This window comes from Camelus ferus, chromosome 1, assembly GCF_009834535.1.
Source record: "Camelus ferus isolate YT-003-E chromosome 1, BCGSAC_Cfer_1.0, whole genome shotgun sequence".
Classification (NCBI taxonomy): Eukaryota; Metazoa; Chordata; class Mammalia; order Artiodactyla; family Camelidae; genus Camelus; species Camelus ferus.
In genome coordinates, this window is record NC_045696.1 from 581,891 (window position 1) to 605,697 (window position 23,807).

Genomic DNA, 23,807 nt, shown 5'->3' on the forward strand with positions numbered 1-23,807 from the left:
TGTGTCCCCTTCGTGTCCATCACTTACCCATTCATCACGTCACCTATTTATCTCTCAGTCACCTATCTATCACCCATCCTCACTCTCCCGTCTCTCTCTCTCTCTCTGTCCACAAAATTTCCTCATGCAAACCACCCACATCCCTAAAGTGCTCTGGCGCTGGTTTGGGGACAGACAGAGACTCCACTAACCAAGTACATTGTTTTCAGCTCAAAGCCAACTGGACAAAGGTGGAGTCCAGAGTTGATACTGTCCAGTTTGTACCCTTGAGGGTGTGGTGGCCAGTGCCTGGAGGCAGCACCTGCCTAGAAGGACAGGAGGCCAGGCTTGGCACATCTGGGTGCACAAAGCAACTGGGGGGTCCCGGGGGTATGATCAATCCTGGGGATTAATTGCATGGCCTCAGCAACCCCTTGGCACAGACACTTGGAAACCGGGGGGCAAGAGGGGTTTCAAAGCCTTTATTGGACTGGGGTGTGTGCACACAGGGGCATGCAGGGTCTGCTGTCACAGCTGAGTCTGATGGCGGAAGGTAACCCCCAGAGGTGAAGTGGAGACCTGGGAGCAGGGCTAGGAGGGCTGGAGGGGCCAGCAGAGAGCCTCTGGAGGGCGCCAGAGGGGAGGTCGAGTCTGGTAATGAGGCTTGGCTGAGGGAGATGGGGCCCCCCAGTGAACCCCAGGAAGCCTCTGGGGTCCTGGGAGGGCGTGGGGAGTGGGCAGGGGGTGGATATGGGCTGGGCGGCGCCCAGGGTGCCAGGAGCCCGAGTGGGGGGTGCGGGGTCCTCTGTTTCTGATTTTACACCCACATGTGAGGAGACAGTCCTCCCCGCGCTGGACCTCTCAGTGGGGTCTGAGTAGCACCACGGACAGGAGGACAGCGCCCGCGGGACTGGGGGCGGGGGGCGGACGTGCGGGGGAGGGCAGGGCGGGGCGCGGGGGGGGGTGGGGCTAGCAGATCCAGCGGATGAACCTGTCGAAGAAGCCAGGCTGGGCCAAGCTGTCGTAGTCCTTCTCGCGGAAGACGGCAGCTGCGTCGCCCAGGCTGATCTTGGACAGCACATCGGCGTCCACGTCGCTGCCCACGGCCACCACGGTGGGCACCACGTTCTGCTTGCGCATGGAGTGCACTGCCTCCTCCAGGCTGTCGTTGCCCGTGACGCCGTCCGTGAGGAACACGAAGGAGAGCTCGGCGTGGCGGCGCGCCCCCGCCTGCGCGCCCAGCACCACCTGGTTGATGGCGTGCACGATGCCCGCGCCCACGTGCGAGAAGGAGTTGAGGTAGCGCGCGCTCGCCAGCGCCTCCTGGATGACCGTCAGGTTGGAGGTCAGCGGGAAGGCCACCTGCTGCTCGCGTGGGCCCCCAAACTGCAGCAGCGCCACACGCGCGTTGAGTGGGTCATCGTCCCTGCGTGCCAGTGTCAGCCGCCGGGACACCTCCTCCACGAAGCGCCGCGCCTTGTGGAAGTTCTGCTCGCCTAGCCGCTCCGAGCCGTCCAGCAGGAAGACGATGTCCACGGGCCGCTGTGTGCACTGGGCCACGTACAGCTCTGCGGGCGAGACGGGGTGGTGCGCAGGCGATCCAGGTGAGGCCCGGGTGCCAGGCCAGCACCCAGCTCTTTATGCGCCCCGCCCACAGGAGCCACTCAGACTGCTGGGGCTTCACCCAAGGTCACCCGTGGTTGGGAGCCTTCCACCCCCCCAGCACCCAGGACAGGGGTCCAGGGTCCCATCCGGTCTCCCTGGGACAGACACGTCTCTCCTGGTTGTGCTCCCACGGGAAAATGTCCCCAAAACGGAGGCTGAGGGGCCCCCTTCCACCCTCCCAGCACCATCTCTGACCAGTGGCCTCCTCCAGACCCTTGTGGGCAGGCTGGAAGGGGTCAGTAAAGCCCCTTCTTTTGGCCCAAGAACTGGATAAGCCCAAAAGGGCCACGGTCTGTGGGAAGTACGGGTGGGAAAGAGAAAGGCTGTCATCACATCTGTGATTGTGTAGAAGGACCTCATGAGGACCCCCAGATGCACGGGCCCACCTCTGGCCATGAGCCCCCTCGCTTCCTGCTTCCCAAAGCTGCCTGGTGCTGACCGGGCCACATCTCTCCTGGCCCTGGGAGCATCAGAAAGAAAATGGGCGTGTCCTCTCTGACTGAAAAAGGCTTTAGTGGGCAGTGCCCCCTGGTGCAGCCCAGGTTACCTGAGGAGACCCTTGTCCCCATTTGGACAGTCACCAGCCCTGGAAAGGCTGGACAGCATGGGGACAAGGCTGCAGTCAGTGCTGAGGCCCGACCTCTGGGGGACATGGGCACCACTGCACTGCCTGAAAACCCACTCCACATGTGGGACCACAGGCTGGGTCTCCATCCAAACACCAAGAGCATGCAGCCAAGCCCCTCCCCCGGGACACAGCCGAGATCCCAATTCTAACCGCCAGTGCGGCTGGGTAGGAAGGGGGCTGGTCCTCCTGCGTGGGGCCAGCTCCTAAGCCCCTTGGGCACCTCTCCTGACCAGGCGGGAGAGGTCTTGGTCACAGCCCAGGTGTGCTGACCCGGGGCCGGGAGCTCAGGGATCCCATCAGAAAGAGGTGACCCGTGGCACCAACCACAAGGGTCTCAGGATCCTGCCTGGGCCCCGCAGGCGCCAGGGCCCCCCTGCATGGCAACCCCTGGGTCCAGGCGAGCAAGCAGCAGTTCACCCCAGCAAGTCGCCGACCGCAGCACACAGTCACACTCCTTGTTTTTCAGCTTTTATAGAAAGTTTGAGATGAGCTCCCAGCACACGAAGGACACTTCTGGGTGCGTCTTCTCAGTGCTGGGCTACCGGCGGAGGAGTGAGTTCCTCGCGGGCGGGTTTTTAAGGAGATTATTAATGGTGCAGCTTATTTTGGTGGCAGAGCGAATGAGGAGCAGCTTCTGATTAAAACCCACACAGCCGGGGCGTTCTCTCGTGTCCCTGGACCTCTAAGTCCGGGCAAGCAGAGACAGGTGTGCAGGGGTCGCTGGTCTGGGGGGAGCCTTCCTCGATGGATCAGCCAGCAGGGCTACAGAAACGCGTATGTAGTGACCTCGGGCTCAGAGGACTCGGGGTTCTTTATGAGGCTCTGCTCTCACGTCTTTCTTTTTGGCTCAGTAATGGCCCTAAAAGATGCGCACGTCCTGATCCTGGAGCCTGTGGCTAGGACCTTATATGGCAGAAAGGACTTTGAAGATGGGATTAAATTACAGACCATGAGATGGGGAGACTGTCCTGGACTATCTGAATGCCACCACAAGTGTCCCTATAAAAGGGAGGCAGAGAGGCTGGGCTTTGGAAGGGGAGAGGCCATGTGGCCACGGAGGCAGACATAGGAGCTGGAGGCCCGAGGGGCGCGGCCCTAGGACACCTTGGTTTTGGACTTCTGGCCTCCATACTGAGAGAACAGGTTCCTATTAGCTTAAGCACCCAGTACAATGGAGGCAGCCCCTGGAGCTAGGTGTAGCCGGGTAGGGGCTGTGCCCGTGGCTTCAGCAGAGTGCCAGCGCGGTCTCAGGGTCCCCCACAATGTCCCTGTGCACCAGCTTAAAGGTGTCAATGAACAGATCCATCCAGTCCTGCCGCTCGCCTCCTGTGGCGAACTTGGCCCTCTCCGCGGTGTAGACCAGCACGGCCACCAGCCTGGAGTAGGCGGCTGGGTCCTGCGTGAGCTCCGTGGCGTTTAGCAACTGTTGGATCAGGGGGATGGTCCTGGGGAAGGAGGCATCCGGGCCCTCTTCCGTGCGGAGGAAGGTGACCGGGGGCTCGCCACCAGGCCGTGGTCCATCTGCAGGGATTCCAGAGAAGGCTTTAAGGGACTTGGTCAGCGTGAGTGGGTCTCCGGCCACCTCTCTCCTCGGAGACGAGGAAGGACCAAAGCCAGGAACGTGGACTAGGCTCAGTGAGGGGGTTGGACGAGGGGCCGGGAGGCTGTAGCTCCCCTGCTGTCGGCTTGGGTGCCAGAGCTGAATAACCAGGGTGTTGAGCCAGCAGCACAGCACGGACTCGGAGGGACAGAAGCTGGAGAACCGCAGGGCTCTCGGCACAAACAGCTGAGCTGAGACAGACTGGGCTCGGGCAGTGGCTGCCTGCTCAAGGCGCTGCCCTGGGGCCACCCCGGGCCCCTTAACTTGCTCAGCGTTGCCAGGATAATTTCCTGCTCGTCCCAGCCTAGACCTGGTGACAGGCAGGGGCCCCTCTCAGAGCAGTTACCTTGGCCACTCCTGGTGATGAGTCCTTCTCTGCCCTTCAGACGTACCTCTCCCCACCCAGGGCCATCTCCCTGGGACCAGGGAGCAGACACTCACTCTCTCCCCGTCCCGTCCCTGGGGAGGTCAAGGCCCAACCTCCGGCGCCTTGCTCAGTGCACCACTGCCTCCTGCCCTCAGGGTACCTCTGGGCACGTCCAGTTAGCCCACCCGGGTGGCCTGGTCACGTGGCCCCCACCCCGCCCTTGTGCCTCCCCTCCAGGGCGCCCGCCTTCCGAGAGCCTCCTGCCCGGGTCTGGGGACGCCAGGCTCAGCTTCCCGCATCTCCCGCCTCCTGCAGCAGCTGTCACGGAAGAAACCTGCCTTTGCTGCCTCTGACTGGGGTCCGGCTTTGTTTCTCTTTCATGGCCTCATGGTTCTGTCCCAGGGGAGCTGCCCTTGGCCTCGTCTAAGCTCAGATGTGGCTGGGCGTCTGGGTGGATGGGGCCGTTTGGCCCAGAAGGGCAGGGCTGTGCCAGAGCTGGTGGCATCCATCAGGTACCCCATTTGCTCAGCCTTCTGCGTGCCGGAGTCACTCGTGTCAAGAAGGTCATTTGTAAAAGTATATTCTATAGTTCTGTCTGCTTTCTTCCCCTCTGGTCACAACGTCTAATTTACTTGGAAATTTCTAACTGCTTTAAAGGAGAATGAGCTTGTGAGTTTAGTGGAGATGGTAGTTAGGAAAAAAAAGGTAGGGGTCTCCAAGGGGCTGGTCCCTTGCATTGTTGGGTCCTGGAGGCTCAGGGGAAGCAAGATCACTGTGCTGTGGGCTGGTGCTACTCCAACACTGAAACCAAAGACATCACAAGAAAGGCCACTGCAGCCCAAGCTCTCTCATGAACACAGATGCAAAAACCCTTAACAAAACACTAGCAAAACAATATACCATAACATTTATACACCACCGCCAAGTGGGCTCTATCCCAGGTCTGTAAGGCTGGTTCAACACTCAAAAATCAATGACCGTCGTCCACCACACCAACAAGCTGAAGAAGAAAGCCCACTGACCATACCAACAGGTGCAACAAACAGCAACTCAGAAGCCCACACTCGATCATGAGAAAGCGTCTCGTGACGAGGAGTGGGGGGCCGCCCTCAAGCTGATAAGGAACATCCACAGAGACCTCAGCTGACTTTGTTCTCGTGACAAACAAAGCTTTCCCACCAAACTCACCGCTGGGCCCTGGCACCAGGGGCTGGAGTCAGGTTTCTGCCGCCCAGGGACCAAGCTGACTGCAGGAACCCCCCCCCCCGGGGGGGGACCCCGGGCGCCCTTAGCGCTGGGGCACAGCCCATAGGTTGGCCGGGCCTCTGTGCGGACACCAGCCCCTTTGGCCCAGGCAGAGGCTGGGGTTGGTGCTCCTGGGCCAGCCTCTGGGGCTTCGGGTGCTTCTGGGCGCCTCACACAGCTATCTCCAGCTGGCTCGGCACCGCGGGCCCAGGTCGTCTCTGGGACGACCCCACAGCTCGCCGACGGCCATGGCACGATCGCTGGTGTAACCCTGGTGAGTATTTCCTTGGAAGTTCTCTGTCAGAGTATGTGTGGGGGCCCCGGTCCCCAACTCAGCACAGCCCCTCCTCTTGGGCCCCCTTGGCACCTTTGAATCTGCCCAGGGGCCCACCTGACGCCTGGGAGGAGCCTGCCCAGGCCCAGGAAGCGTGACCTCGTGGCAGACGTGGATGTGGACGCAGGACCCGCGGTTCCCGCCATGCTGGACCTGCCAGCACAGCCCAGCCCCACCCTGGCCGTGGTGGCCCGCCCCCAGCTGGCTCTGGGGGTCCCACCCTGGCGCTCTGACAGGCCCCGCACCCAGGGCTCAGGGGGACAGTCCATGCTGGCTCCAGGCCCACAGCTGGTGAGGGCAGGGCTTGTCGTGGGGCTCGGCTCCTGGCGCCTAGGGCAACCCCCGTGGGCTCCAAGGCCCAGTCACTGCAGCAGAGCTGCGGAGGGAGGAGTGCGATGCCCAGCGGAGGTGGGCGACACCATCCTGCCCCTTCCCCATCCCCACGGGACACTTTGGGGATAGTCTCCAACATCCCCAGCCCCGAGCCTCCCACACCAGTGCAACCATGTCATTGGTCAGGAAGGGTGTGGAGGGAGGGGCTGAAGCCCCCTAAAGGTGTCTGCTTCCAGAGGGAAGATCAGACCACAGCCACTACGGCTGTCAGTTCAGAGGCCAGCATGCAGCCACAGTGGCTGGTGATGCATTTGCCTCCGGGAGGGTTTAACACCAGCCATTTTGTTTACTGGATCCAGTACTTTGGCCTGCGGGAACCGGAAGTCCCCTGGGGTGTCGGTCCCTCTGGGCACCTCAGCCGTGGAGGCTGTGAATCTGTGTTTGAGACCAGGGCCTGGAGAGCCCGGCGCAGTGATGGACCCCCTCTCCGCATGTACCAGGTGAGTAGGGCGACCTAGGGGCTCTAGGTACCAACTGCACCCTCCAGCATTCTCCTCCGAGTGCTGGGGTCCTGGAGGCCCGGGAACCCGCAGGTCTGGAATCAGATTTCTCATGGCAGACCCAGACCCACAGGGGCACTTCCTGGGGTCCATGCACGGCCCTTCCCCCCAGCCCTGGGCTGCAGGCTCACGTGGGGGCGGGGCTCAGCGACGCCCTTCATTACCTGTTTGGCAGGGAAGGTCCGGGCACACGATCTGGGGGTCTAGGAGAGAGGAGAAGAGTCGGGGGTCGTGGCGGGCTCCCTCAGTGGCCCCCAGCCCCTTCCCTGGCCACGTCCCCCGCCTCCTTGGGCCGGGCCGCATGCTCACCCGGGCACAGGACGTCCTCCATGTCGTCGATGAACTTCTCGGCCACCAGGTCGGAGAAGAGCGTCATGTTGCGCACCTGCTGCGGGTTGTCGCAGGCGATGGAGTACAGGTTCTCGCTCTCATGCTTCTCGTGGAACATGTCCCCGATGCCGATGGCCGTCACCGTGACGTCGTGGTTGCACAGGGCCCGCAGGTTGAGGTCGTCGTCCCGGGGGTCATGGCGGCCATCCGTGAGGACCACCGCGAACACGCGGGTCTTCTGACGCCGGCTCTCCTTGATGAGCTGGTTGTAGGCGAACTTGAGGGCCGAGGGCGTCCAGGTGCCGCCGGCAATCCACTCGAGGTTCTTGACGGCCTCCTTGAAGCTGGACAGTGAGTCGATGCGCTCATCGTCCAGCTGGATGGCCTCGAAGGTGCCCTCGTGGCTGTACTGCACGACGCCTACGCGGGTCCCTGGGGGTTGGCAGGCATGAGAGGCGGGCCCTTGGTAGAGCTGAGACCCCCTCGGAGACCCCTCCCTTGAATTTGTTTGTCCACACTCTCTGGTGACCGGTCCCTCTGCTCAAGAGTGAGGCCTGGAGCATCCCTGCCCCGCCGGACAACCCCCGTCCCCGCCCCCTGCCAACCGCCGTGCAGCTGACCCGTCTCTGACTTGGGATCCTTGGCGATGGCCCCCAGCCTATTGACCACGTTGATGACGAAGTTCTTCTCCAGGGTGAAGTTGGTGTAGCCGATGCTCTCGGAGCTGTCGATGACGAACACCACGTCCAGGGCACCGCAGCGCTTCTCACAGTCTGCGGGGGTGGGGGGAAGGGTGAGGGGCGGGGTGAGCAGGGGGCGGGGTGAGCGGGAGGGACTCGGTGAGTGGGGTGAGTGTGTGTGTCCGTGGACAGGGCGAGTGGGGGGCGGGGTGAGCGGGGTGAGGGGTGACAGCACTGACCCCCGGCACCGGGAGGCACCCCTGGACGCTAGGGGCGTGCAGCCAGGTGCACCATGGGAAACAGTGGCCATGAGCGGGAGGACAGGCCTCGGACGATGACCCTGAACCCTGGACAAGAGCCCGCAAGGACACAAGTGCCCAGCCCATCCATGGTGGCCCAGCTCCCCCACCGCGTGGGAGCCGCAACTCACCACAGCATCCGCAAGTCTCCCTCACGTAGGTCATAACGTCGCACTCCTGCAACACAGCCAAGTGAGTCCCGGCCCAGCTGGGAGGCGCTACTGCAGGAAGTCTGTGGCCCCGCTGACCTCATGCTCTGACCCCGCCCCACTGACCTGCCCTCTAATCTGCCCCTCTGCCTTTTCTTTCAAGTTTTAGGAGGGAGGAGGACACTGATTCCATCGCCCGCTGACACCTACCGTGAGGCCAGGGTCTCCCGGGGGGCCGGGCTCTCCCTGGAGGAGGAAGGGTGGCAGTGAGTGAGAGGTAACACTTGTCATGGCCGAGGCCAGAAGGGCCTGACTTATTCTCATGCGGGCCCTTCAGGCCCCCGCACACTGACCCCATGGGTCAGAGTGCCTGTTGGCCTGGCTGGCCCAGGGGCTGTGGCCTGAGGGCCGACGGGACATGCAACTGACCTACCTCGGGTCCTGGGGCTCCTCTCTGCCCCCGAGGGCCTGGCTCACCAGGGGGACCAGGATCTGCCTGAGAAGGAAAAGGGCAGGTGGGCTCCAGCAACACTCTGGGAGGTCCCCACACTTGGCCCTGCCCTGGGCTGCGGGTTGATTGGCCAGGAGGTACTTACAGGCTCACCCTTCTGGCCCTTCCTCCCAGGTTGTCCTTTGGAGCCAAAGTCACCTCTGCCGCCCTGCGACAGAGGACGCCAGCGTTAACAGTGTGGAGAGCTCAGCATTGCTCCCACCCGGCCCCCAGACCTCCGGTGATCTGCTTGGGAGGGACACGCTTTTTTCAGGAGAACCCTAGCCTGGAAGTGCGGGTCAGTTACATGCAACTGCACGTGGCGTTTCAGGCAGGCCCAGGTTTTCAGTCTGAAAGAGACTAGAGCATGGCCGGCTCCCACTAGCGACTCAGATGAGCAGACCACCCCATGGTACGTACCTCGGGGCCGCGGGGTCCAGGCTCGCCTTTGTCTCCCTGGGAAGCAAGCACAGGGGGTCACTGAACACGGGACCTAGGGCTGAGCAGCCGGGGGCATCCCGCCCAGCTCTCTGCAGCCCCTCCCTTCCCTCTCGGGTGGGCTTGGTCATCAAAATCTGTACAAAGCCATGCAGGTGCCGGAGGAAGCCTGAAACGACTCCTGGGGGTCCTGCCTCTGCTCCTGACAGCACCCCGAGCCCTCCCCAGCCTTGCCTCGGGCCCCAGGTGGGAGGCTCTGGGGGGCACTAGCAGGAACCTTCTAGTCAGGGCCCTCCCGACAATGTCCGCCCCCTCCCTCGTGTCCCTCTTGCCTGCCAGGACTTACAGGTGCTCCTCGGGGTCCAGGGTAGCTGAATCCAGGCCTGCCGGGGTCTCCCTGGAGGACAAGGGAGGCCAGTCAGGGCAGATCCAGTGGGAAAGGTGGAGGATGAGCTGTCAGCTTGGACTGGGTGGGAGAGGGGCCGCATGTGCAGGGCCAGGTCTTGGGAGGACCTGCCATCCCTGAGCGTGAGAACACGGGGCTGGGGTGCTGCTTGGCCCCCTGATATCCTCCCACAGCAAGGGGGCTGGGCCTGGCGTGCTCCCAGAAGCTTGGTGGGGGCTCAGGCATCCCCAGGCTCATCCTGCCTGGTGGGGAGAGGGCATACCTTAGGGCCAGGCTGTCCTGAATCTCCGCGGGGACCAGCGTCACCAGGGTCTCCCCGAGATCCCTGAAAGCAAAGAGGAAGCAGGGAGTTGGCACAGATGGGAACTGACCACGTCCAGCTCTAACCCCCAGACAACACTGCTGCCCTGTGGGTCTGTCCTCTCCACCTGCCCTGTCCCAGGCCCCACACCACCTCTCCCTTGCGTGCTCCACCTGGTAAAGTTGGACCCCTCAAGGCAGGATGAGGGTGTGAGGTGCATGGGGGCCCTTGGCCTCCTGTCCCACTGCCCAAGTTTACCATGAAGACAGTATCCTGCCTGAGGGCATGAGGACCCAAGTGGACTGTAGGGTAGGGGAGGGGGACAATAAGGTCGAAGGGCAGTGAGGGGCTTGAGCCCCAGAGTCATGGGCCCTCCCTGGCGTCCTGCTACTGACCTGCTTCCCAGGCTCCCCGAGAGCCCCCTGGGGGCCTCTGGGTCCAGGTAAGCCTCGGTCTCCCTGGAAAGAAAGGGAATGAGGATGCTTCAATCACCATCAACACTGGCAAGGGCAGGACCCTGTTGCTCTCCAGGAGATCCCCAGCCCTGACCACAGCGGCCCCGGGAAGGGTCTGCAAGGGTACGGGCAGGAGAGGGGCAGATGGGGTCCTAGGTGCGGCCCCTCCAGCCAGGGAGCTGGGTGCCACCCTAGGAAGGCACATAGTCTTTCTGACAGCCCACCCATTGCCCCACTTACCTTGGCCCCTTTGTTGCCAACCTCTCCAGCCAGGCCCCGGGGCCCCTCAGGGCCAGGGTCCCCCTGTGAGAAGAGAGGCCAGATTAGTCTGGGGCACATGTGGGGGAAGTGAGGACAGGGGACCATTTAACTCCCTGGGGAGGAAGCAGCCTTGCCCACCCAGCCTCATGCAGCATAGGCAGGGGCCATCATTTGTCTCCCGGAGGAGGAGGCCCCTCCTTGGGGCCCTTCACCCACGTCTCACAGGGAACTGGCTGCCCTCAGATTTCACCACAGAGACCAGGACCTGCATCAGCTACAGAGGCGCGTGTGTGTGGTGGGATGCTGTGGGGTGAAGCAGTGCACAGACTGCACAGCTGTGCATGGATGCGTGGAACTGGCCCTGCCCAGGCCCCTCAGCCAGGAGTGCCAGTGAGGGCCAACCTGTCTGCCTCCTGCTCTCCCAGACCCTGCAGGGTGTGCACCCCAACAGTCAGACTCCAGGGGTCGCTTTTGTTCTCCTAGGTGGACCTTGGAGGGGGTTTTGGTCATCCTTTGTCATAGCGCCCTGCTGGCACCAAGATGAGACCCCTGTGTAGACGCGGACATGGCCGATAATGTGGACACTCACCTTCTCACCCTTGGGGCCGTTGCTGCCTGGGCCACCCTTGGTTCCGGGGTCTCCCCTGCGCCCCTGCAGAGAACAGGCATGTGGGGGAGGGCCCTGATGGTGGGGGCCACACAGGAACCCCACACTCTATTCTCCCCACAAGCACTTTGGTTTTGGGGTCTGGGTTCCCTCCAGAAGGCTTCAGCATAGACACTGTCCTCTGCTGGGCGGCTTGGCCCAGCCAAGGATTCAGGAACTGACGAGGGCTGGTCAGCTTGCCCAGGAGTTTAGGTGACAAGATTAGGACCTAGCTTGGACCAGCTGTCCCTGAAGTCACTCAGTTTCCTTCTGGGTTAGGCCAGGCCTCGGGATGTGTCCCCTTGGAGGACCAGCCCCGGGGCTGGGCCCCACCCATCCCGCGACAGGATACTAGGGGAGGGCTGGGTAGGGCCCCTGTGCGGGACCACAGGGCTTGGGTCTAGGTTTGGCCCTTGGCAGTGTCCTGCCAGGGGGGCAAGGTGGGAACACAGGGCCACTTCCCTGGCAATGAGTGTCTGGCAGGGGTGTGGCTAGGTGGCCCTTCCTGGCGTCTGCTGTGAGGGGACAGGGAGGCACACTGGAGGAGCCCGAGGACACTGGGTTTGTAGGGGCCTGAGCAGGGTGTGTGCTGAGGGAACCCGCAGGAGGGTGAGGCAGGCGGGCTGGGCCTGGAGGGAGCTGCCCGCCTGGCCACTGTAGCCAAGCTCTGGACCCAGGGCCTGTGGGCGAATGTGAACTCACGGGTTCGCCTTTGGGTCCTCGGGGCCCAGGCCCACCCTTGGCTCCTTTCACGCCGGGACTCCCCGGGGATCCGTTGTTGCCTTGATAGCCCTGCAGAGAGGAGACAGCTTGGCCATGGTGGCACAACCTGGCCGCGTGCGGGCGGCTTGTGGGAAGCGCCTGCTGAGGGGCCCTGAGAGCCCAGCCTGCTGCAGACTTGTGCCCCCGCCTCAGGTGAGACCATGTTTGCCTCGGGGTGTAGTCTGCCCAGGCATCTGGCAGTGGGGATGGAGAGGCTGGCCTTCCTGCCCTCCCCTGCCTCAGGCACCACTGGTGATGGCTGGGGTGCGAAAGCGGGGACACGCCAGGAACACTTGCCTTGCTTCCTTTTGCCCCGCTTTCCCCTGGGGGCCCTCTGCGTCCTGGGCGGCCGGCGTCCCCCTGGAAGGGTTTGGAGAAATCAGACTCATGTCCCTCTGATCCTGGCAGCAGGGCAGGACCCGGCGGTGCTAGGGGCACGTGCCTCCTGTCCCATGTCCGTGGAGCCTGCCCCGTGTTGGGGCACCCACAGCCCCCGCCCGATTTGCTGGGTGTCTTGGCCAGGTTCCCCCCTCCCCAGAGGCCTGGAGCTGCAGGCAGGGGAGGCCCTAGTCTGCTCTGGCCAGCACACTGCCTTGGCCAGGCCACCTACCTTGGCGCCTTGGTCTCCTCGCTCCCCAGGGCTGCCTGCTTCTCCCACGTAACCATCGGGGCCCTGCAAGTAGAGGGCGGGTTGTGCTGGGGTTGCTACCCAGAGCAGCCCTTGCGTTCTCCCTGTGAACCCAGAGCCAGCTGACGAGGGGGAGGGTGACCAGCACCCTGTCGTTTGACTGGCTACTGGGACACCCCCTAGGCCTTGGTGGGACCACCAACAAGCTGCCCACATCGGAGGCCCTCAGGACTTGGAGCAGCCACCCTTGACCTGACCCAGGAGCGCCCAAGGTCATCTGGTCAGGTTGTGACCCCAACTAGGGCCAAGGGCTCAAGCAAAGTTGCCACGCTGTGCTCACCCGGTCCCCGGGGTCTCCCTTGCAGCCAGGAGGTCCGATGCGCCCCAACTTGCCCTGAAGGGGAAGAGGGGGCAGAAGATTTGTCAGTGGGGCATTCGGGGGGAAGGGGAATGGGCAACTGCCGTGGGGCGTGCACATCAGTGGCTTGACTGTCAGGGGGCACCTGTGCGGGGCCTGCAGTCTGCGGTGTGACGTGTGAGTGCATGTGAGCCTGTGTGTGAGTGTGAACTGCCACTCAGGCTGAGGCGGGGTCTGCGGGCCAGGCTGGGATACTCCTGAAGGCTGGGCCTTGCTTGTCAGGAGCAGGTGTCCCCTCGTGCTCCTGCAATGTTCCTGTTTGCCGTGTCCACCGGCGAGGTGCAACCTGGGGCCGCCCAAGCCACGGACTGTGAGTGTGGACGGTGGGGCCCAGAGGTCCAGGCTCCAGAAGGACTGAGTCTCGAGGGGGTTGTGCTGGTTCCTATGACTTGGAAATGCCGGCAGGCACTCCCGCCCCACCCAGGGACGGAGCCCCACACCCCCTACCTTCTGTCCATCGGTCCCGTTCTTGCCGGCCAGGCCAGGGGCGCCCTGGGGGAGAGGGAAGGAGGGACTCTGTTACCCCTGGCAGTCCTTCCCTCCCTGCGGGAAGGGGGGCCCACCCACCCAGTCCACCTGTCTGCTCACCTTCCGCCCGTCGGCGCCAAACTCGCCCTGCGCAGGAGGAAATGGGCTGGTTAGCTCTGGTCTCCAGCAGCACAGACGCCGCTGCCTCAGGGGCCCAAGTCTGCCCTCGGACCAAAGACGAGGCCAGAGGGGCCCCAGAAGGCCACTGCCTGCACAATGCTGGGTCTCGTGCCCCAGCAGGGGCCCCACGCCCGCAGAGGGAAAGGACCATAGCTGAGGGGTGGGGCCAAGGCTGGAGCTCGGCTGGGAGGTCTGGCCGCTCAGAGTGGAATCTCACCTTCTCTCCTTTGAAACCAGGAACACCCTGAGGTCGGAAGGAAAGAAAAGCAGGGTTAGCAGGGGCATGTGTGTGCACTGGGACCCAGCAGGCCCAGGAGAAGAAGGTCACCAGGCTCGGGTGGAGACGGGCCACCAGGGCTCAGGCTGGACGCTTGGTTTGGGGACGACGTTGGAAAAACAGAAGCTCTTCACTCCCTTGGGTCAGGGGCGGGGGTGGTGGGCTGTGCTGGACACATCCTGCCCCCATTGACCCTTGGCTTGTCCCTGTGTCCCCCCAGGGCAGGGTGAGCAGCAACTTGCCTTGGGTCCGGGAAATCCAATGGGGCCTTCGATGCCTGGGTCTCCCTGTGGAAGAACAAAGGGCCATGAACATAATCCCAGCCTTGGGGAGCTGGGGCCAGCAGGGCGGGGTGGAGAGTACACTCACCTGTCGTCCCTTCTGTCCAGGCTCTCCGGGCTCCCCCATGTTGCCCTTGGCACCCTAAAAGTAGATGACAGAAAAAAGAGTAAACTGAGGCAGGGAGGGGCAGGGTGGGCCACCAGGGACCCCGTCACAAGCTCCTGGGAGGTGGAAGAGGGGCAGTCTAGGGGTCAGCATGGACCCACCCAGGGGACGATGACAGTGCCACGTAGGGACATCCCAGAGTTGGGTCACCTGACCCTGAGAATCCTGGCCTCCATCAGAACAGGGCCCATTTTTACCGGCTTTCCTGAGCCCTGACTGACGGGTCTCTGAGCCGCCTGCATGATGGGGCGGGAGCAGCCTGGGGCTGGGGTGGGGGCGCCCAGACCAGCCTGCAGGGCTCCGATTCTGCACCGGCCTGGCGCACGCCCACACCTTGTGCTGCTACATCGGTTCCTCTAGGTCTGGCGGGGACAGCTGTCACCTACCTGGGACAGGCTGGGGCTTTAGGAAGCCACCAGGGTCCTCAGAATCAAAGGTTTGACTGCATAACGTAGGACTTTATTAAGTCAACGGATCTACTTGTTAATAGGCTTCCAATTTCAGCACAAAGAGTGCAGCAGGAGAGGCAGTCAGACCAGGGCAAACTCAGGAGCAGAGGGTCGGGGGAGCCAGGAAGAGGGGGCGGACAGACACGGGAAGCAGGGGTGGGCAGAGGCTTCTGCACGGCTGTGCCCCGAATGGGCTTCCTTCTGTGTCCCTGCCACCAGTATCACTGCCCCCCCACTAACCTCGGTGACCCCTGGGCCAGCTTCCAGTGACCTCCACCCACAGGGACTGGAGTCACAGCCCTGCCACGGGCGGCCAAAGCTGCCTCCGGGGGCAAACTCATCCCCGATACTGGCTGAGTGGTCCTGAGCCCCACCCTGGAGAGGCCAGGGAGGCAGTGGGAGTGTCTGGCCAGCAACCTGGCAGACGAGCGTCTAGACACTGCTCTCCCAAATTCAGAAAGAAGAAAACAGGAGCCACTTGGTAATAACTTTCTCGGGAGCAGTACTTCAGACTGCCTCATCTCCCCAGAGGCTTCTTTCCTCCCCTGCCTTTTTGACCACCTTTGACACGAACACTGGCATTTCTGATACTCTGGTAGTGATTTTGGAAGGATTTCCTTTTACATACCTCTGTTGATACGAAAATGCAGGGCCAGCCTGACCCCTTAAAACCTCCTCATTTAATAAATGACAGGGGGGCGGCTGGGACGAATTAGCACCGTGCTACTAGCAGGGATGTGTTTCGCATTTGTTCGGGTACTCGGCGTGCTTGCTTGCTTCACGGGAGCATTTTATCGGCAAGCCTTAATTTAAAAAAAGTGTTTCTACTTTCTCAAAGTACCAGTATAAAAGGAAGTCGATCAGAACTGAACGTTTGTTTCTCAGGGTGAGAAGTGGTGAGTCCCCTTGGAGTGCAGTTGGCCCTAAATCTGGAGGTCCAGAGAGGTCGGGGCTTTCCTGCCGCGTAGACCCCACGAGTGGTCTGGGCATCTTACCTTCTGTCCGCGGTAGCCCTTGGGCCCGGGGGGCCCTGGGATCTCCAGACAGCTCACCTTGTAGCACTGAAACAGGAAGCAGGGGAGCGCATGAGGCCAGGAGGGCGGGAGGGAGGGCGGTAGCCTGCGGCCCACCAGACGCTGGGCCACCCTGAGCTCGGGGCTGCGTGCAGGAGCAGGCTTGGGAGGTGCCCAGGAGCCTCCTGTGCCCACCGAGGCGGGGGCAGGGCTCCACCTGAGGCTAGTCAAGCTGAGGAGCCGAGGCCGAGGCCGGGTTGAGCCGAGGCCGACAGTAGAAAGGATGAGATCACTGTGGCTTGTCCCCTTCGCGCTTGCGTGTTAAGCTGCTGTGTTTGAGCAGCTCTGCTTGGACAGGGCGTGCCCTGCAAGAGCCTGGCTGAGGGGAGCAGCCCTCCTGGGCTGTGAGCTGGCTTGGGGGCGCCCAGAGCTGCAGGCCCCATGCTGGGTGCTGGCTGGCCACCTGCGTTCCCCTCCTGGTCTGGCTCAGGGGGTCGGAGCCCATCAGCCCAGAGGGCGACCCTGCGCCCCGACCCTCATCCGCTGGTGTGTGCTCGGTGGGCGACCCTAACGCCGACCTCCTGGGCTAAAGGGCCTGGTTTAGCCCGGAGCCTTCGTCCAGGCCTGGTCTCCGGCCCTGCGAGGAGCAGAGGGTATTGCTCCCTCGCCCCCTCTCACTGTCCTGCCCCAGGGAGCCCCAGGGAGCTGGGCGCGGGGGACGTCTCCACAGGTTACTGCCTCAGAGGCCCCGGCAGCTCTGGGCAGGACCAACAGAGCGGAAATGATCTCACCTCTCCATACGCTTCGTGTTTCTGCGGAAAAGAGAGAGAGAGAAACCCTGGTTACCTGGGAGCTGGTGATGTAGTTGCTCTGTGCCTTGGGTGGGGCGCAGGACACAAGGGCAGACAGGACCCTGCCTGGGGCTCACCCTCTTCGGTCGCCTCTCTCACAGAGGGGTGAGCTGAGGCCCGGGTGGCCGACTGCCTGCTGCTGGGCTGAGTGAGCGGACCCCAGGGCTCTGGACCCTGCCCTCCATCCCCAACATGGCGGCCCCAGCAGCTCACCATGACCTTGATGATGCGGTTGATAGTGTCCTGGTCGATCTCGGTGGAGTCGGGCCGCATGGTGGCGTAGTTGTTCCGGTAAAGCTCGTGGGGCGTGTTGGCGATGTCCCGCAGGCCCTGCTCATTCACCTGCATGTTGGGGGGCACCGCGAACAGCCGGATGCCCTCCTCGCGGGCCCGCTCGGCCTGCAGCTTGATGCCCCCACACGGGCTGCCGGTGACGTGGCCGTCAGTGATGACCACGGCGAAGTTGACCACGCCCTTGCCCACGTGCTGCCGGACCTCCCGGGTCATGTTGGCCAGCATGCAGTCAGTGAAGGTGCCGCGGCGGAAGGAGCTGATGCTCTGCAGGCTCTTGGTGAAGGAGGCCCGGTCACTGCCCGGCGGGCTGAACACCTCCACCAGGTCGGAGAAGTGCAGGCCTCCGTAGCGCCAGCTCAGGGCCACCTGGTCCAGGTAGAGCTCATCCTGCAGCTGGCTGATGAACTGCAGCACAAACTGCTGCATGTGGTAGAGCAGGCTGTCGGTGGGGGACTGCATGGTGACGCTCTCCGACGTGTCCAGCACGAAATACACGTGGATCGGGCAGTCGGCCTTCTCTGGGGACATGAGCACGTCACCGGGGCGCCCGGGGTCCCATGCAGAGAGGTGGTCTGGGGCTCTGCCCACCAGGCCTTTCTGCAGCCCGGCCCCGCCCCCTGTCCTCGCCTGGCCTCACTGCACCCTCACCAGTGGTACCTGGGCAGCTGTTCCTGTCGGAGGTGGTGGGGGCGATGACCTCCTGCTGCTGGGCGTGGAGGGCCCCCAGGAGCCCCCAAAGCAGGAGGGCGGAGCAGGGGCCTCGGAGCATCTTGGCAGCACCCATGGACCCTGATGTCCTGCGAAAGGGAGGAGCGCCTGCTGCAGACAGTGCTTCACCAACACATCACCGCGCCCCTCCCCGTCCCCAAGCCCTCCTCCTCGAGCCCTCCTCCCCAGATGGTGGGGGCGGGACGCACAGTGGTCAGCCAGCACGTAGGCTCAGGGGGGCGCCCTCTCCCCCTGCCCTGGGTGGGGTCCACAAAATTTAGTGGGTACAGAGACTGCGAGCTTCAGGCTCTGTTTTGGGTGGGATGTTCATGACCCCTCCCTGCCCTGCAGAGCCTGGGTGCACTGGGCAGACAGGAGCATTCTGGGCACTGAAAAGCCAGTGACTGGCATCAGTGATGACAGAGCAGCGAGGGGGCCCTGGGGGTGGGCATCAGGGGAGGAGGATGTCAGAGGAGGAGGGGCGTCAGAGGAGGAGGGGTGTCGGGGAGGAGGGGCGTCGGGGGGGGGGAGGAGGGATTGTCGGGGGAGGAGGAAGTGTCAGGGGAAGAGGGGTGTCGGGGGAGGAGGGGCGTCGGGGGAGGAGGGGCGTCGGGGGAGGAGGGAGTGTCAGGGGAAGAGGGGCGTCGGGGGAGGAGGGGCGTCGGGGGAGGAGGGAGTGTCAGGGGAAGAGGGGCGTCGGGGGAGGAGGGGCGTCAGGAGAGGAGACAGGCCCAGGCTGGGGTGGGCCTTGCCTTAAGCTTGACCCCAGTTATCCTTCCAACCGAACTGTGCTGACTAGGGAGGGGAATGGCCTGCAGGTGGATACTGACAGGGCTGGCAGGCAGTGGGTACCAGTCCCACTTTGCTGGGAGACGTGGGGCCAGCTGCATGGGGTGGAGGGGACCCCTCCCAGAGCGGTCACTGTGCCCTGGCATGTCTCCATGGGGTCTGATGCTGTGTCCAGACAGATGCAGGGAGAGGACCTCGAGGCGTGGGTGGGGTGGCTGGGCCCTGAGTGCCAGGTGTGAGGGGCAGGGGGACCCTCTGTGGAAGGTGAGGGAGGCGACTGATGCCGTGCTGTTCCGGTGGGGACCCTGCGACCTGGTTCTCATACCCACTCTGCTGCCCCCGGGAGCCCCTGGGACAGAGGGAGAACCTGCTGCAGCTGCAGCTGCAGCCCCACTGGGCCCGGAGCCCCGCCGGCGGGCAGTGGGGGCCCTCGCACAGCTGGGAGACAGGAGGCGCCTGGAGGGCTTTGTGGGGAGCAGAGGTGTCAGAGGCACTTTGGTGCAGTTTTCCTGGAGATGCCCCTCGACCCTGCGGAAACCTGCCCCTCCAGCCAAGACTTTAGAGGACCACGGCCCTGGCCAATGTCTTGACTGCACCTCATGACAGACCCTGAGCTAGAGCCACCCAGCTAAGCCTCTCCTGAATTCCTGACCTGAATGAATTATGAGAAAGTAAATGCTTATTGTTTTAAATCACTAAATTTGGGGTACTTTATTACACAGCAATAAATCATTGTAGAAAGAAGACAGTGAGACAATAATTTCAAATTTCAACAGGAAAACAAAATGACCCAAGGATGTCTCCCCATCCACCTTATCTTTCAGGTACAAGGATAAACATCTCAGATGTAAATGAGCTCAGATCCATGCCACCTAAATGGTAAAAAAAATTCTGCAAGGAATTTCTGCAAACAGTAGGGAAATGAATAAAAATAAACAAAAAGCAAAGAAACTTGAGGGGAGAGGGTACAGCTCAGTGGCTGAGTGTGTGCATAGTATGCATGAGGTCATGGGTTCAGTCCCCAGCACCTCCATTAAAAGGATGGAAGGAAGGAAGAAAAAGAAGGAAAGAAAGAGAAATCTAATTACTCACCCCCCAAACAAATAAACAAAAAGCAAAGAAACTTGAGAAATACAGTAAAATGTATGAAGGGAAAAGAGCCAGGAAGCATAAAATCAAAAGCCAGAAATATCATGTAGATCACTGTGAAAATAAGGGTGAATGGCTTAAATTCTACTATAAAGACAAACATCTCTGAGTTGGGTCAAAAAACGAAATTCATCTGGATGAGGTTTGTGGGTTCACACTTCAAAAAGAAAGTCACAGATGATGCAAAGAGAGTGGAGTGGGGAGGGATGGACGCAAACGGAGAGGAAGGGGGCAGTGTTGCTGAGACCCCGGAATTTAAGACAGAAGGATGAGGGATGGGGCCCAGGAAAAGATAAAGGCTGCTGCAATCCAATTATAAATCTTTATGTACTTAACGTCACAATACATATAAAGCAAAATCTGTGAAAAATCAAAGAAAAAACTGACAAACTGCAATCATAGTAGAAAATTTTAACTCATCTTTTAAAGATACTGACAGATCACATAAAAAAACAGAATTGGAAGTCGTGTTTTATAAAATTTTGACAGTAACAAGTAGGGTATAGGGCCAAAACTATAATCAGAAGAAAGTATGTAGCCTTAAATGTTTTTTGTTACAAAATAAAAAATTAGTGTAACAAATTTGGCATGTAGTTAAAGACACTAGGGACAAAAAAATTTAACAAGATAAATCTCAGGAAAGCAGGAGAGAGAAAGTAGTGAAAAATAAACCGACAGGTTTAAAAAACTCACAGTAGAATAATAAATATATTTGAGAGCTGGCTTTTTGAAAAAGCCAGTAAGAGAAAAAAATTTTAGCAAGTCTAAGCAAGAATAAAAACGATAAAGCACAAATATGGAAATAAACAAATGTAAGAATGAGTAAAATAATGACAGATGAGGAGGGTTTTTATTGTCGTTGGTTTTTAAGAGCACACCAAGTGCAGTTCTAAGCTAATAAATGTGAGAGACCATTTTCTGGGAAAGTGGTCTCATCTCTCGAGACGAGGTACAAAACATGGACCAAAAAATCTTTGAAGAAACTAGAAAAGATGAAATGACAATGAAATGTCCTTCTGTGATTACTCTGCACCAGACACTAGGCTACATCTTTTCTTTTAACCTTCACAACAGCCCTCAGACATTGGTACTATTATAACCCATTTCACAGATGTGGAAACTGAGACTGAGCTGCGTAACTTGTCCCAGGTGCTCGGCTAACCCAGGCACCATCGTTCTGAGCCCAGACGCTTGATAACTGGGCTCCCACGTATGGCTTTCATTACAACAAAGCAACACGGGCAGAGCGGACACAGACCAGGAGCCGGGCAACCCGATGCATGGCCAAGCTCTCACATTCTTAAGGGTTAAAATTTCCATGGCCTGTTATTAAGTGTGTAGATGTTCACATCTGCAGTATACTTTTGTTGTTTTAAATTCTGCATTAACACATAATGACCTTCTTAGTGTCTTGTAACCCTTTTGATTGGAAGCCCGGTTTGCCTGGTATTAGTACAGCTACCCCTGCTCTCCTCTGCTTCCTATTTGCACAGTGACATTTTCCATCCTCTCACTGTCAGCCTCTTTGTGTCTTTGGGTCTGACTGTCCTGTAGACAGCATATAGCTGGACCTTGTTTTCTTAAGTCCATACTGCCAGTCTCCGTCTTTTGATTGCAGAGTGTAATCCATTTACAATTAAAGTAATAACTGACAAGGAGGCTTATTTCTGATGTTTTGCTATTTGTTTTCTATACACCTTGTAGCTTTTTTGTTCCTCATTTCCTGAATCACCGTCTTCTTTTGTGTGTAGTTGGTTCTCGTACTAAAACATGTAAATCCCTCCCTCACGTCTTTCTGTGCTTATTCTTTAGGTACTTTCTTTGCGGTTACCATGGGATTGCACTTGACATCCTCAAGTTGTAACACTCCAACTTGAATTTATACCAGCTTAACTTCAATAACATACAAAAACTGTTCCTTTACAAGCTCTCTCTGCCAGTCAATTTATTTTTTAAAACGTCTATTTGTTCTCCTCTCCTGTCCCAAATGCCGCCTCCCCCACCAGAGTAACTGACATCCTGACATTTGTATTATTGTGCCTTGCTTTCTGCTTTTTCTTTTTAAATAAATTTTATCATATATTTATTACCAAAAAAGTTCCCTCCCCATCTCTTTCAGTTATTGATGTCACAAAATTACATTTGTATACATTTTGTGTCCAAAAACATAAACAAATATTATTTTTGATGCATTGATCCCTTAAATTATGTAGAAAACAAAATGTAGAGTTGTAAACCAAAGTTACAATAATACCAGCTTTAAGAAGAACAGAGCTGGAGGACTTCAGACTATACTACAAAGCTCCAGGAATCAGAACAGTAGGTTAAGGACACAAAAAGACACATAGATCAAAGGAACAGGATAGAGAGCCCAGTACTAAACCCACACACTTATGGTCAATTAACCTACGACAAAGGAGGCGAGCATACGCAATGGAGAAAAGACAGGCTCTTCAACAAGTGGTGCTGGGAGAGCTGGACAGCTGCCTGCGAAAGCATGAAATGAGAACATTCTCTAACACCATACACAAAAATAGACTCAAAATGGATTAAAGACCTAAGAGTAGGACCAGACACCATGAAACTCCTAGAGGAAAACATAGAGCACTCTTTGACAAAGATTGTAGCAAAAAATTTTTGGATCTGTCTCCTAAAGCAAAGGAAGTAAGAGCAAAAATAAATAAATGAGACCTAATTAAACTCAAAAGCTTTTGCACAGCAAAGAAAACCATTGACAAAATGAAAAGATAACCTACTGAGAAAATATTTGCAAATGATGCGACAGAAAAGGGATTAATATCCAACATATATAAACAGCTCGTACAACTCAACATCAAAAACACAGACAACTAGATTAAAAAATGGGCAGAAGAACTGAATAGACGTTTTTCCAAAGAGGAAATAAAGATGGCCAACAGGCACAGGAAAAGATTCTCAACTCTGCTAATCATCAGGGAACTGCAAATCAAAGCCACGATGCAATAGCACCTCACACCTGTCAGAATGGCTGTCCTCAAAAAGAAAACAAATAACAAATGTTGCCGAGGATGTGGAGAAAAGGAAGCCCTCCTATACTGCTGATGGGGATGTACATTGGTGCAGCCACTGTGGAAAACAGTATGGAGGTGTCTCAAAAACCTAAAAATAGACTTACCATATGATACAGCAATTCCACTCTTGAGTATATATTAGATTAATATTAGTTTTTTTAAGTACTAGTCTCTCAAATTATGTAGAAAAAAAGTAGAGTTACAAACCATTGTTACAATAACAACAACAACAACAATAATAGTAACAATGGCTTTTATAACTGTTCACGTATTTACTGTCACTGAGATATTCATATGCCTTCAATTTGCTGTCTAGTGTCCTTTCATCTCACCTGCAGGGCTCTTCTGAGCATTTCTTACAGGGCAGGTCTAGTGGGCATGAACTCCTTCAGCTTTTGTATATCTGAGAATGTTTTCATTTTGCCCTCACTTTTGGGGGACAGTTTTGCTGAATATAGAACTTTTGGGTGACTTCTTTTTTTCCTTTTAACAGTTTGATATATCAGCCCACTGCCTCTGGTCTCCAAAGTTTCTGATGAGAAATCTGATAATCTTATTGAGGAGCCCTTGGATGTGACGAGTCACTTCTCTCTTGCTGATTCCTAAATTCTCTTTGTCTTTGTCTTTTGACAGTTTGGTCACAATGTGCATCAGTGTCTCTTTAAGTTCACCCTACTTGTCTTGGATGTTTATGTTCATGTCATCCATCAAATCTGGGAAGTTTCTTCACACATCCCCTCTGCCCCTTTCTCTCTCTTCTCCTTCTGGGACTTCCAAAACATGTATGCAGGTCCTTTAAGCTCTGTGCACTTTTCTTTAATCTTTTTTCTTTCTGTTCCTCAGACTCAATAATTTCCATTGTTTTATCTTCTACTTCACTGACCCTTTCTCCTGTCTGCTCAAATTGGCCTTTGAATCCCTCTAATGAAAAACTAAAAGTTACTGTAGCCTTCAGCTATAATATTTCTTTTTGGATTCTATCTAGGCTTTCTATCTCTTTATTTATATTTCTGTTTTGTTCATACATTACTTTCTTGACTTTCTCCACATCTTCCTTAGATCCTTCAGCATCTTTAAGATGCTTGTGTTAAAGTCGTTGTCTAGTCCATCCATCATCAGGTCTTTTTCAGGGACTGTTTCTGCTGGTTTATATTTTTT

At 58.2% G+C, this 23,807-nt stretch overlaps 1 protein-coding gene across 2 annotated transcripts in view; it reads right to left on the bottom strand.

Moving 5' to 3' along the window:
• Positions 1 to 442: 442 nt before the first annotated feature.
• The window catches only part of COL6A2 (collagen type VI alpha 2 chain), a 28,514-nt gene continuing 5,149 nt past the window's right edge, over positions 443 to 23,807 (bottom strand). The window contains exons 2-28 of one of the 2 annotated variants that reach the window (XM_032488077.1): positions 17,611 to 17,750; positions 16,873 to 17,471; positions 16,600 to 16,620; positions 15,791 to 15,856; positions 14,269 to 14,322; positions 14,142 to 14,186; positions 13,840 to 13,866; positions 13,563 to 13,589; positions 13,422 to 13,466; positions 12,897 to 12,950; positions 12,539 to 12,601; positions 12,226 to 12,288; positions 11,869 to 11,958; positions 11,110 to 11,172; positions 10,500 to 10,562; positions 10,200 to 10,262; positions 9,766 to 9,828; positions 9,444 to 9,494; positions 9,080 to 9,115; positions 8,766 to 8,828; positions 8,603 to 8,665; positions 8,380 to 8,415; positions 8,152 to 8,197; positions 7,662 to 7,814; positions 7,021 to 7,473; positions 6,876 to 6,914; positions 443 to 1,547 (exon numbers count right to left, since the gene is read on the bottom strand). In XM_032488077.1, the coding sequence (XP_032343968.1) occupies positions 949 to 1,547; positions 6,876 to 6,914; positions 7,021 to 7,473; positions 7,662 to 7,814; positions 8,152 to 8,197; positions 8,380 to 8,415; positions 8,603 to 8,665; positions 8,766 to 8,828; positions 9,080 to 9,115; positions 9,444 to 9,494; positions 9,766 to 9,828; positions 10,200 to 10,262; positions 10,500 to 10,562; positions 11,110 to 11,172; positions 11,869 to 11,958; positions 12,226 to 12,288; positions 12,539 to 12,601; positions 12,897 to 12,950; positions 13,422 to 13,466; positions 13,563 to 13,589; positions 13,840 to 13,866; positions 14,142 to 14,186; positions 14,269 to 14,322; positions 15,791 to 15,856; positions 16,600 to 16,620; positions 16,873 to 17,471; positions 17,611 to 17,737 (3,072 nt within the window). In that variant the 5' untranslated portion in view covers positions 17,738 to 17,750 and the 3' untranslated portion in view covers positions 443 to 948. Of the gene's footprint in view, positions 1,548 to 2,724; positions 3,794 to 6,875; positions 6,915 to 7,020; positions 7,474 to 7,661; positions 7,815 to 8,151; positions 8,198 to 8,379; positions 8,416 to 8,602; positions 8,666 to 8,765; positions 8,829 to 9,079; positions 9,116 to 9,443; positions 9,495 to 9,765; positions 9,829 to 10,199; positions 10,263 to 10,499; positions 10,563 to 11,109; positions 11,173 to 11,868; positions 11,959 to 12,225; positions 12,289 to 12,538; positions 12,602 to 12,896; positions 12,951 to 13,421; positions 13,467 to 13,562; positions 13,590 to 13,839; positions 13,867 to 14,141; positions 14,187 to 14,268; positions 14,323 to 15,790; positions 15,857 to 16,599; positions 16,621 to 16,872; positions 17,472 to 17,610; positions 17,751 to 23,807 lie in introns of those variants that run through there. The other variant, XM_032488136.1, reaches the window with a different exon arrangement.